This window comes from Pyxicephalus adspersus, chromosome Z (assembly GCF_032062135.1).
Source record: "Pyxicephalus adspersus chromosome Z, UCB_Pads_2.0, whole genome shotgun sequence".
NCBI lineage: Eukaryota > Metazoa > Chordata > Amphibia > Anura > Pyxicephalidae > Pyxicephalus > Pyxicephalus adspersus.
Window position 1 is genome coordinate 76,288,902 of NC_092871.1, and position 13,001 is coordinate 76,301,902.

Here is a 13,001-nt window from a genome sequence, read left to right on the forward strand (position 1 = left end):
AATCCAATGTTGAATGTTTTTAAACCCAAAAGATTTGCAAAAAAGTCACAAAACAAAGCCTGACTTCAGTATTTTATGATGATAGTAACTACTACTAAATACCATCACATTCATAACCACAATCTACATTACAGAGACGGAACATCTTACATATATCACCTTGTTTTGAAGCCCATTTAGTTACTAAGATAAGATACAAAAAATGTATATGAAGTAATGCCATAATAAAAATTAGCGATTCTATGTACCTCATTCTCAGACATCATTCCAGGTGTAAGCTGGGGTCCTGTCCCAAGAGATATTACAAGAACCTCCTCTGGCTGTTCCAATGATGCAGCATCCTGTGGGGAACTCTCATGTTCAGCCTCCAACAGGCTGGTTTTGCTCCGACTGCGGGTAACTAAAATGTAAAAAAAAAAACAAAACAAAATTGAGGTCAGCTCTTTTTGTAAAAAAACAAGTGAACCTTATTTTCCACCCAAGATGAATAAAATGTGTACCAAGCATGCTGCAAATATACAAACCAAAACACAGAACTGTAATGTGGAATACTTCCCTTAAGAGAAACAAAGGTGTGGTCAACATTGATCATTAGTTTTAGTTCTTCTGATTCAAGGACGCCCACAAAAAAACTGAAGCCTCAAAAGAGTAAACTTGAAATGCAAAAGTTTGGGACTACATTCTTTTGACCTTACAAATTTATTAGAAAACTAGTTTTATATATGAGTAAAAATCAGGCGATATTGTCAGTTCCTGCAGAGATAAACCCTTCATGACAGCCCTAGACACAGAAGCAGCTGTATACTAGTAAAGTTAGCTTATGTTTTTTCTCCAACTAGGCATGCCTTTGCTCCCATGGTTAGATTCCTGCAACCCCGATACTATCTTGACGAGTGCTTTACACTCAGGGTGTTGTGGGAGGTCAGTGTTTTACAGACACTTTTAGCAGGGGGTGCAATACCCAGAACTTTTCAGAAACCACCCAGGCATCATTCGACAAGCTGCTTTGGCTGGGCTTTGTGTACAGCAAGATATCAGGAAGAGTTGGCAGTCTTTAGCTCTGTGACAGAGCTTTAGGGAAATTCAAAAACTTTGCCAGCACAAAATTTGCATGGACTTTTAGTATTTTCACCCTATGTTTCCATGGATTTCCTCCCCCCCCAATTTATGAGGTATGTGCATATTGTAGGTGGATTTAGTATTTTTTTTTTTTTAAGAGAACATTAAGAGTTCTTTAAAGCGAACGAGATAGATATTCTTTTCTATACGTGACACCAAAACCTTTTTATTGCACATACTTATAACTTGCTTTAGCTCATTTTAAGGCTTGCCCTGTATTAACTTTAGATTACACCAGCCTGCAATATGCCAATAATGTAATCTGTAACTGATCAAACTGTTATAAAGGTACAGGGAAGTATGAAAATAAATAGCAATACACTGTATAACAATGGAGAACAGAAAATTCAGCAAAAGATAAAACACAAGAAGTTCAGTTCTTGAACCCATAGCGTGCTCAACTAACACCAGAAGCGCCCTAAGGTATGAGCCCACAATTTGATAAATAAAGTGCAAACTCTAAACTAATAAAAGTAACAGAAAGCAATGAAGCTTTTGCAGTTTTAGTGTTTACCATAATTTGCAAAAACTTATTATACCATTCCGTGGAAGGCCTCATTAGTACATGCGATTTTTGTTTTATTTAGCATTCAAGGTTGTTCCTAAATCTTTCTATAAACCCAATATGTAATACAATATGAAAGGCAATTAGTGAATGAAGCCCAATGCAAACACACCACACTAGGTGAGAACATTCCAGCTATTTTCAGCACGGTGTATATTAACTAAGAAAAAAAAAAACACACTAAAATGAAATGCAAGCAATGTGTAGATAGCTTTTGTGACTGCTGCAATGATAGTGCCAAGAGGACGAAAGAAATTGGATGTGAACTAAGCTGGTCTTAAAATAACTTTCTTTAACGTATAAAACCACAATAATGGGATCATTTACTATTAAACAAATCTATCACAAATATGGCTAATGCAAACTAACCATAGATCTGAAGAGAGATTTTTAGGATTTGTTTCTCTACTGCAAAGCCAGTACAGCCCAATTGACCTCTATAGCCGGTTTCCAGTAGAGGAGATTGAGGAGCCAACAGAAGTCAGTGAGACTGTACTGCACAAAACAGAGGCGGAGAAGGCCTTACCGCATGGGAATGTCAACTTCACTGTGGCCCTTCAGATCTTGGATTAGGAGGTCGGTTGGATTAGTGTAAAGAGAAAGGATTATGGGAGGAAGTACAATTATCCTTAAAAACCCAACCTAAATTTTTATTTTACACTCCAGGAGACAACATGTTATATTTACACACTTTTTTTGCTTGTGTTACCAGGATAACATAGAAAAATGGAAGTCACAAAAACAAGATTGCTAGTCTCCTTTTTTTTGTGGCTATTGACTGGTCTAGACCAACATCCTGTACTTAGATTATTATTAAACAGGATTTATATTGCACCAACATAGTACGCAGCACTGTACATTAAATCAGGAATCTATTGTAATTAAAATACTGATCTATTTAGAATTTTAAGGCAAGCTTAGTCACATAAAGCAAGTGTCACTGCATGAAAAAAGAACATTTTAATTACACACCAAAAGGGGTCACCAGATTTATATGAGCAGAGAGATTTGACGCAGATGTGTCCCATACCGTCATGGCTGCAAGCTGCTGCCCTGGGGAGTTAGTGAATCAGTGATTACAGAAAAAGAATGCTGTTAAATAAGTTACACAAGTTGTTATTGAATACTTTTTTTTAGTGAAAATAAAAAAGATAAATCAATACATTTAACAAATTCTACTCAGTACATAGTAAAGAATTCTTGCTTAATGTAACAGAAAAAAAATAAAGATTTTTCAGCATATTTGATTGTACACACATAAGGATTTATCTATGATAAATTTTAAACACTGTATTACTGACATGACATGAACAATAATACATTATCTAACACATTAAAATGGATCGGAACTGTAAAAAGGACAATTTTCCAGGTTATAGGCAACATCCATAAATCGTAATTGTGCCTAACTAGTAACCTGAAAAATGTGATTTTTTTTTAAATTATTCCTGAAAATAGCAGTTTAATTCCTGTATGTAAGGACGTAGGTACTCTTATGGCACTGCATGCTTCAAGGCTTTATCCATTTTGAGGATACCACAAGTCATAGGGAGGGGGGGTTGGGGTAGTTCTACCAGAAGGAATGGAAGCATTGCCGGTCTATCAAGATGGCTGCCTTGACACACTGAAAATGTGGATCAAGGCACAAAAAGTCAGTTATATCAGCTGCCAGCAACCTACAGGCAATACTGATAATTAGTTCCTTATTCTCCCTTTCACACTTTTAGGCATAGCTTTCAGAGTAAATTTTTAATATTTACATTAATATAACAGTGTGCTGAGAAGGGCAACTAAACTAAGAAAAGGAATGGAGGAGCTCAGCTATGAGGAGAGATTAGCTGAACTGAACCTATTCTCCCGTTTAAGGGGGGATATGATCACCATGTATGAATATATAAATGATCCATATAGAGAACTCTCTTCCCAATTATTCACTTTAGGATCATTAAAAAAGGGCACTCTGTGTCTGGAGGAAAAGAAATTTATTCTTCAGATAAGGGATTGTTCACAGTAAGGTCTTCATTCAGAGAACATCCGATTGCCTCACAGGATGAGGAAAAATTTTTTTTTTAACCTTTTGGAGCAAATTGAAACGGGGATTTTTGCCTTCCTCTCTATCAGCTATGTCTAAGGATTTTATGTGGGATATGTTTATTTCCCTAGTGGTTGAATTTAACAGACTGATGTCTATTTTCAACATAATGTTTTAACAATGTAACAGTGTGCTTTTAGTTAATACTCTGAAATCATATTTGTGTTGTGTATTTGCAATAAAATGCAAGATCCACTAATAATGTCAGGCCTCCACCCACCATTTACAAATTTCTGCATTAAAGAAACACACCTTTGGGTAAAGATTGGAGCGCATACCTACCTTATACCTGCCTGGGTTTCATCCACAGAGCCTATGCAAAGCTGACATTATGATCCTTCTGATATCTTAGGAGTGCTGAGGCTCCTGTGTAATCCACAGAATATCAGGGTTTATGCTTTTTAGTGCAAAAACTAGTAGCAAGGCAGGTATCTTTATTTAATTTTTTGCTTTAATGCAGCAATTTGTAAAGGTGGTAAAATCCTGATGTGATGAAAAAAAAACAAAACAAAACAAAAAAAAAAAAACAAGGCTCAAAGAAAAGTAGAATATTATAGGAGGTTTACTTTGCATTTCAGTTAAAGAACTGTACATACAGGAACAAAATCTTATTTTTTAAGGCACAGAGTGATATGGAGACAGACAGATGTTTAGGTGGGACATGCACAAAGGACACCATCTTTGTGTGTGGCCTATTTAGAGGCCACCAACCTAAATCTATCCTTGCATACTAAGAATGCAAACTTGAGAGAAACAGATTTTGGCAATCCAGAGGAGAAAAGGCTGAATGAAGCATTTACTAATTTAGTACATTACCTATGAGCAGTACATTAACACAAGGCATACTAGGAGCTACAGTTTCCAGCCTAGTATCCTTCTAAGAACTGATGTCTATATTTTAATTTCTTTATGTGGTAGGAACCCTGCACAGAAAAAGGAATACGACCAAGTAATGTCAGCTAAGAATTTATCTTTTACTTACTCTTAAGGAACAGGCAGGTCCTTATTGGAAAATAATTGTAATTTCTCTTCTGCCTTACCTGCCCGATCAGAATTTTTGAAAAACACTCACCTGTCCCCATTCTGTCGTAGCTGTGGTCATTCTCTCTACAAGGGTGCGGATCTTAGGCTATCTTGAATGGCTGACCCAGGATGACATAACTCCTGCACATCCACCCTGGGATACCCAGCAAATCCTGGAATCCTGGACTAAACTGCATATGCGCAGCTCAGTGTATTTGGGAAAGAAGATTGCAAACAGGCAGGTAAGCATGTTTGTTGAAGAAGGAACAGGAGATGTCCATTCTACAGTAAAACAACCTGCCTGATAGCAATTTTGTTTAGTAGAACTATAGTTCTGCTTTAACAAAGCCCAACTACTAACAACCACCAATGGTTTTTGTTAATTTGTAACTCCCATCAGTTCCAGGATATATCGCTGGTGGAACTATTCTGGGCGTAAAATTTGCTGACACTTCTAGGAAGGCTTCATGGTGGTGGCCATTAGGAGATTCCTTCTAAAAATTTAGAAAAATCAGTTCCCCAACTCACTCAAGGAGATATGAAGTTTCTGGAAATGGTTTTGAAGAGGTAACTAATCATTGAGGCTGTACATGTTCTAGAAGAAAAAAAGGGTTCAACATACTTCAGAGAATTTATTTTACAACACATTGCCCCTTTTTTTTTTGTTTTGTGCAGAAAAATACCAATTGACTGGCGGGAAATTTATAATTAGAAGTATTTTTAAATGTCAAATGTACCGATTTGACATTTAAAAATACAAAATAATTATACCGCCAGGGAGGTTAAAAAAATAATAAATAAAATGGCACACACAATACAATACACTGCTTTAGTAAATAAAATGTCATCCTTGCAAACTAGTGTTTAGGTCTTCTTTAAGTTATTTTTAACCAACAAATGAAAAATATGTGCCCCATTTCTTATGTTTGGACCAAAATACAGCTGACAGCAGAACAGGATACACAATGATTGAGTACAACATTTTGGTTTTAGTGAGTTTACTTTCTACTCACCTATAGGCAGTCTATTCTTCTTGCATGCTGGGGTGGTGGCAGGTGACAGCTGAGGGGTGCTGTAAGGCGTACCGTCATTCTTCTCTGGCTTTGTTTGAGGCACAGTAGCCAAAAGGTTTTCGAGAGCCATTCTGTCTTCTTCACGCAAATGATCACTTGACATAACACCACGTAAGAATCCAAGCTGTAAAATAACATAATATTGATAAGGCTGAAACTTACGCTGCCTATGTTTGGACGTCCCTGCATCAATCTTTCCCCTCCCCCTTTCTTAACATTCTAGCGAATGTTTCAGTGGAACTTGAATTTCAAATATAAATTAGGTAACCTTGACTAAACATTCGCTTCCCTCTTCTTAGAAAGGGAAACCTTTCTAGGTTACATCCTAGGTCAAACTTCTACAGTTGTCTGGATTGTATTGGCTATGCTTTAAATATTCTGTCTAAAGCAATTGCCCCACTGAATAGATCCCCTCTATATTTTTTTCCAGTGGCAACAAGCATTCTGTCCTAGTAAAAAAGAGCACCAGATTAATATACCCATCTAGTTCTGACATCAAGCAAGGACTTGGAGTAAGTAGCGTTGTGTTCATATTTTTGTTGTTGTAAGAGGAGTACCTTTACTTGCCCATCCCCTACATCAGTTTACATACAAGAAGTATTTGTCAAAAATGTTGTTTTAGCCAACAAACAGAAAGATTCTGGAATACAAACCAGAATGACCAGCTGGCTATAAGTCATGTAGACAACTGTGCGACTTAGTCCCTCAAGCAGATTCACAGATGATAAAGGTGGTGTTTCAACTGCTCTTCCTCCAATTACCACATCCAGAAATGCAGCAACGCAGCTCTGCAGTAAATAAACGAAAATGTAAGTTACATCTGCTTAAGGTTGCTATCTTAAAACATATTTCTATGCTCAAGTCAATAAGGATAAAAGTGGTTAAACATTTAAGAAAGATGGGGCTTTGGTGAGATATCCTCACTTAAAATATTAAAAATAATAAAAAACCACACACCTTAAATCCTGCAGATCAGTCTATCCGTCAGGAGGTTTTTTTCCCATCGGGTCCCGCGTCGTCCTGGTATCTGTCTTCGGCCTGGCTCAGAAGGAGAGCTGGGTGCTGGCATCTTCTCCTCTCTTCAGCGTTCTTCCTCCTGTGCCACCTGATCTCGCAGTGCGCAGGTGGGAGATCAGGTGACTTAGATTGTTAAAAAACTTTCCAATCTCACTGCGCCTGCGTGAGATCAGCAATTTTTTTTTATATTTATGAAAGTAGCAACATTTAAAAAACACACTAACAAAATTTTACTTTACATAAAAGGGTTGTCTAATTAACCTTGTTGCCAGTGAAAAGAAAAGGTTTACTTTAAAAGGATAAGTGTACTTCTATATACACCCTGCACTTATCCTCCCCACTACTTACCTTGACCTAACCAAAACCCACACTTCGGTTCCCAGGAGCCTACGTATTACTATGTAATATATATGTATTGTTTAGTGATATTTACCGGCCCCCTCTATTGAAACCTCTATTCTCTGCCTTTCCTGTTCTCTGCCAATTTGTCTGTGCTTCTGCAGAAGAGCTAGATCAGCTGGGAAACTCGTCTGCTCTAAAATGTATGCTTGACCAAGACCTTACCGCAGGACAACAACTTGTGTTCTGTCACTTTTGTCATGATCAAAGATATGCCACCTTGATCATACCCTCCTTTTCTTAGTAAGGTTGTCCCTTGCCCTTTTATTACCTCTACGGAGAGGTTTGTGTTTGATTTATCTTATTAGAAACATCAATTATCACATTAATCTGAAACATTTTATGTCATAGAGGTCACAAAACAAGGTTACATTTTTTACAAACAAGTGTGCTGCAATGTGTTTTAAAAATAGGCCATGTCTGTTTTGCCATTTAATGCATTTAGAGTTCATATAAGTTTATGGTAATGTGAAAATTCATATACAGTAAAACCTAGGTTATCCGAAACACGACAGCTCCCCTTTCTTAATCGCTTCTACAGCCCTAGCGGAGCTGTGGCATGTATTTTGCATCCAAGAACACATACCACAGCTCTGCTAGGGCTGGAGGAGCAATCAGGGGAGCAGAGTAGAGCCAATTGCTCCACTCCGAGAATGGCTGAGAAAAGGGAATTCTTGATGACAGCTCAATCGTCATCAGGGTTTCTGTTTTCTCAGCCATTCAACACCAGAGGTGAATGGGGACAAGTCTCCCCATTCAAGTCTAGTGCTAAATGGCTGAGAAATCTCAGTTAACCAGAAACTACAATTATCTAGAATCGGCCATTTGCTATGAGTGCTGGATAACTAAGGTTCTACCGTATTAAGTTTTATGTGCGTTTCCATGCCTTTACCAGCCCCTGGTAAACACTTTAAAAAAAGAGAGGGGCGTCCCGCAGATGGCAGCTTACAATATGTCTCTTCTGAGCTCCCTTCCACCCCGAGGGAAACCACCGCTTTCTTCAGCGCACTAGTGCCTTAATTGTACCTCAAGATGGGTCCCAAAGGAAGGGGGACCCAGAAGAATAAAGCCGCCGGCAGTGGGAGCGCAGCAGGCGGACCTGCCGGCTTGTTCTCTCCCGGCGCCCACTCTGTGAGAAACCAGGCCGCAATGCCGCGGCCTCTATTAAATCCTGCAGCCGCAACTGAAGTAACAGAAACCTGGACGCCCGGCAAGCTGACCAGCGGCTCCTCCACAGTTACAGCTGCTACTGGGGCAATATTAGAGGCTTATCTTCATACGACCAGCATCCCTAACTCTCCAACCCGGAGCCCAACTACCCCTGCTGCTATGGAAAAGGTATCACTTACCTTAAATTCTTCTGTAATAAGTGAGGATGATTGGGACAGAAGAGCTCATCTTAGGGCCTTACCCACTAGACATGATCTAGAACAAAGTACTGGCAGGTTCGAAGCGAGCTGTAAATCAGAGTTCCAGGCTATGCAGTGCTCTATACAGCAAGTTACAGCTACCACGCTTACAATGCAAAATGCCTATTCTGACCTTACTACTCAAGTGGCAACCCATAGTACCATATTAGAAAGACATGAAGCGCAACTTAATATGGTATTTCTACTCCAGGATGATGCAGAAAATTGTGACAGGCGCAATAATATTCGCATACGGAGGCGTTCAGAATCTGTTCCTAACTCGGGACTCCATTCTGCAGTTTGCTCTATCTTTGCCTCACTGTTAGGGGCACCGCCAGATGTGGACCTAGAGATTGATAGAGTCCATAGGCCATTAAGCCTATGGAGTAAAGATCCCCAGCAACCGAGGGATGTGCTTTGCAAGATTCATTTTTACAGCACTAAAGATGATATTATGCGTAAAGTTAGAGATGCGGAGCCTATTGAATATGCAGGTGCACACCTTTAATTGCTTTCAGATCTGTCCAAGTTTACACTGGATCAACGGCATGCCCTCAAGCCTCTACTTGCGGTTCTGAAGGAAAGAAATATACCCTATACATGGGGTTATCTATGTCACTTGATTATACGCAAAGGTGGCAAAATCATATCCTTCGATCTCCTACTGATCTTCCTCAGTTATTGATGGATTTACAGCTTCCTCCTGTTACTCTATTGGAACGGCCATCAGCAATGTCTCTTCTTTATATAGAAGCCCTTCTGTTGCTTCTACCTACCCTGTGCAACATCTCTGACTTTCTACATATTGTATACCTCTTAAGCTGAAGCTAATCATATGGCTGGCAATGGCCTTCAGCAAGAGCCATCCCCTTCATGACATCTTTAAATCCCCCTGAAGACATCTCAATTCTATTTCGAACATTTGGGTTCCAGTATTGGTAGATATCAAAAAATGCATATCTGTATATTTTTTCTTGGTTCCTTAATATATCTCTCCACTGGCATCCTAGAAATTTAGTAGAGCCATGAGTTGGCATTTCAACCGCCAATGTATTGAGCAAATATTACTGAGGATACCAGTGACTAGATGTTATGTAAAATGCCCCATCCTCTTCCCCTACATGCTTTGGTGGGCCTTGGGCCCACCTGATTCATGTGCATGATGGGGTAGAGGTTGACTAGTATATACCTACCTATTTAAAGTCCTGGAAGTTCCTTATGGAACTCTGATTTTATCTCTGTTGCTCCATGCTTGGTTTTTCTTTTTTTTCCCACGGTCTTATATTGATGCTGCTTATATGGTATACTATGTTGGTTTGATATTTTTTGCATATATTTGGCCTCACGGATTCCCCCAGGCAGAATTAGATTTGATTATTCACCTCCTCCCGCCACAGACGGACACTTTCCCCCACATAGGCCCACTGTCTATTTTTGATGGTAGTTTGGGACTTTTTGATCCTACCTTAGTTTTCACCCCACAAGAAGTTAGCCCGTCTCGCCTGTCTGGTGACCCCTTTTCCCTTTCCCTACCCTCATGTCACCACCCACTACACATTCTCAAATTTTGAAACTTCGATCCCCCAACACCAAGGGCCTTAATAGTCCCAACAAGCATTCCCAACTATTATATTCCTGACATAAAGCTAGAATACAAATATTATTTTTTCAGGAGACCCATTTCCAGACAAACCAGATCCCATCTTTTTGTAATACTTACTATCCTATTGGGTTCCACAGTTCTAACCCTGATTTTAAAACGTAAGGAGCCTCTAAAGCATTCCATAAATCACTACCAGTTCAAATTATAGATACCCATTCTGACCCACAGGGCAGATATTTAATCCTTAAAATTTCCGTATTGAACAGGAAGTTTACGATCGCTCCTTTTATGCGCCTAATCAGCAACCCACAAGGGCCATTACTCAATATTTGGAAATCTTAAAAGTAGTGGCTGAAGGCACTATCATAGTGGGAGGCGATTTAAACTTTGCACTTGACCCTCGGCTTTATACATTCTCTGGAAAAAACTCCATCTCCTATTCCAAATTGAACTCTTTCCGATTCAAACTGTATGAGCTTAGGTTGATAGACAATTGGCGTACACTTTACCCAACCACTAGGGTCTATACTTTTTATTCCCACTTGCACTGGATGTATTCCTGCATTGACTATATACTACTGAGTCACCCAGCTTTTGATTGGCATCCAACTGCCTCTATAGATTCTTGTCCCTGGTCTGATCATTTATGGGTGACGTTGACTCTCCAAATCCCACAAGTAGAACCTAGCGAATGGACCTGGAAGTGTAATGATTCAATATTCAAAAGACTCTATGCGCTGCAGCAGTCCTAAATACGATAGCTAATTTTCTAGGGTGTCATTCCTCGGACATCACCTCTCTCCCGATACAATGCGAAGCTATGAAAGTGGTCCTTAGGGGGGTCCTAATACAGCATGGAGCTAGACTTAGGAAGATTAGGACTCAGGACATCAAACTTACGTCTGATACGCTTGTTGGAGCAGTTGCATAAGCAAAATATGTCTCCTGATGTATTTCTGAAACTGACAGCAGCAGGGACGCATCTACTTGAATTATATGATTTAGCTCACCAGCGTTATAGAGACTGCTTCTGTAAACAGGTCTATCAGTATGGAGATAAATGTGGCAGGTTATTGGCGCGTGGCTTGCACCCGCGTACATCTTACAGGTCTTTTATAATTAATACTCTCATTTATATCAACCCGGACCCAATATCACCGTCCTCTCTGGAGCAATATATATTGGAAACGGCCTTTCCAGAACTAAAGTCAGAGGCATTAACCTTTTTATAATCTCCGTTTACTAAAGAGGAGGTTAGTGCGGCAATAAAAGCAACTCCACCAGGTAAAAGCCCAGGACCCAATGGATTTACTCATCAATTTTATAGGACACATGCTCTTTCTTTAGTTCTTTTCTTGACTAGGGTGTTCTCTTCCATATCGACAAACTCTCTCTTTTTCCACCACAAAGCCTTGAAGCACATATTAGCGTTATGTCTAAACCAGGCAACGACCATACTACATGTTCTAACTACAGACCTATAGCTCCAATAAATGTGGATGGTAAATTGTTAGCAAATTGGCATGTAATAAAATAACCTTTCTTAATTCATAAGGATCAAACGGGATGTATATATGGGAGAGAGGCGAGAGATAATACCATTATTTTATTGGCTATTTTATTGTCTCAATATGCTCATGCCACCCACACCCCTGTGTGCCTGTGTTGGCAACTCCTGTACTCATCTCTAAGGCAAGAAGGCCTCAGTCCTGCTATGATTGCAAGAATATCAGCACTTTATGCCTTACCAAGGACTCGAATAAAGGTTAATGGTGCTCACTCCAATTATTTCTGTATTCAGAATGGAACAAGACAAGGGTGCCCTCTCTCCCCCATCGCTCTACGCTTTGGTAATTGAGCATCTGGCTGTTGCCTTATGCCACAACCCAGATGTTAGAGGGATAGTGCCGGGTGACTCACATTATAAATTGTCATTATATGCGGACGATCTGCTTCTTTATATTTCGTCTGCCCACATTACAATCCACGCTATCTTGTCGGAGTTTGAGAACTTCAGCCTTTTTTTGTAATTTTAAGGTTAATCACTCAAAATCTGAGATCCTTAACATTACGCTAGATACTAACCAAATGTCATCTCTTGAAGCAAACACTTCTTTTAAAATATGCAAAGAGGCGATTAAATATTTAGGTGTGATGAAAACCTCCAACCCCTTTAAAAAATGTTCTCTTACAATTACTCCCCCCTTTATAGTAAACCCCAATCTGAACTTAAGAAATATACCTCTCTACGGTTGGGTTGGTTTGCATGGGTCAACACTCTCGAAATGGATATACTTCCAAAGTTATTGTACCTGTTTCAAACAGTCCCAAACTCTCTACCAGCCAACTATTTATATAAATTGCATTGACCAGTTCGCCATTTTTTGTGGTGGTCTAGGCGTCTCTGGTTGGCATTCCATACATTGGCCAAATCGAAGGCCAGAGTTGGGGTAGGGGTTCCCAATATTATGTTTTATCGGGCATCGGTCTTAGTGCGAATGGTTGATTGGTTTCATAATAGTGTTTCATAATACCTCAGGGGGGATTGTTCCCATTTCAGAATGTACCATTGCCTAAGCTCACTTCTGACCTCTTACCCATGTAATCTCAGTAATATATGGCCTACTAATTGGGGACTCCACCTTTTCCCCTCCTACATACACACAATATTGGGAAAGAGACTTTGGAGGGTTAATAACTG

The 13,001-nt window shown here is 39.4% G+C and overlaps 1 protein-coding gene across 13 annotated transcripts in view; it reads right to left on the reverse strand.

Moving 5' to 3' along the window:
- GAPVD1 (GTPase activating protein and VPS9 domains 1) overlaps nucleotides 1–13,001 on the reverse strand; it is a 55,773-nt gene that overhangs the window by 23,286 nt on the left and 19,486 nt on the right. For 7 of the 13 annotated variants that reach the window (XM_072430709.1, XM_072430713.1, XM_072430711.1 and 4 more), the window contains 4 exons: nucleotides 6,526–6,660; nucleotides 5,813–5,996; nucleotides 2,657–2,737; nucleotides 249–400 (listed from right to left, as the gene is read on the reverse strand). In XM_072430709.1, coding sequence (XP_072286810.1) covers nucleotides 249–400; nucleotides 2,657–2,737; nucleotides 5,813–5,996; nucleotides 6,526–6,660 — 552 coding nt within the window. The remainder of the gene's footprint in view (nucleotides 1–248; nucleotides 401–2,656; nucleotides 2,738–5,812; nucleotides 5,997–6,525; nucleotides 6,661–13,001) is intronic. The other 6 variants (XM_072430719.1, XM_072430716.1, XM_072430717.1 and 3 more) reach the window with 1 other exon arrangement.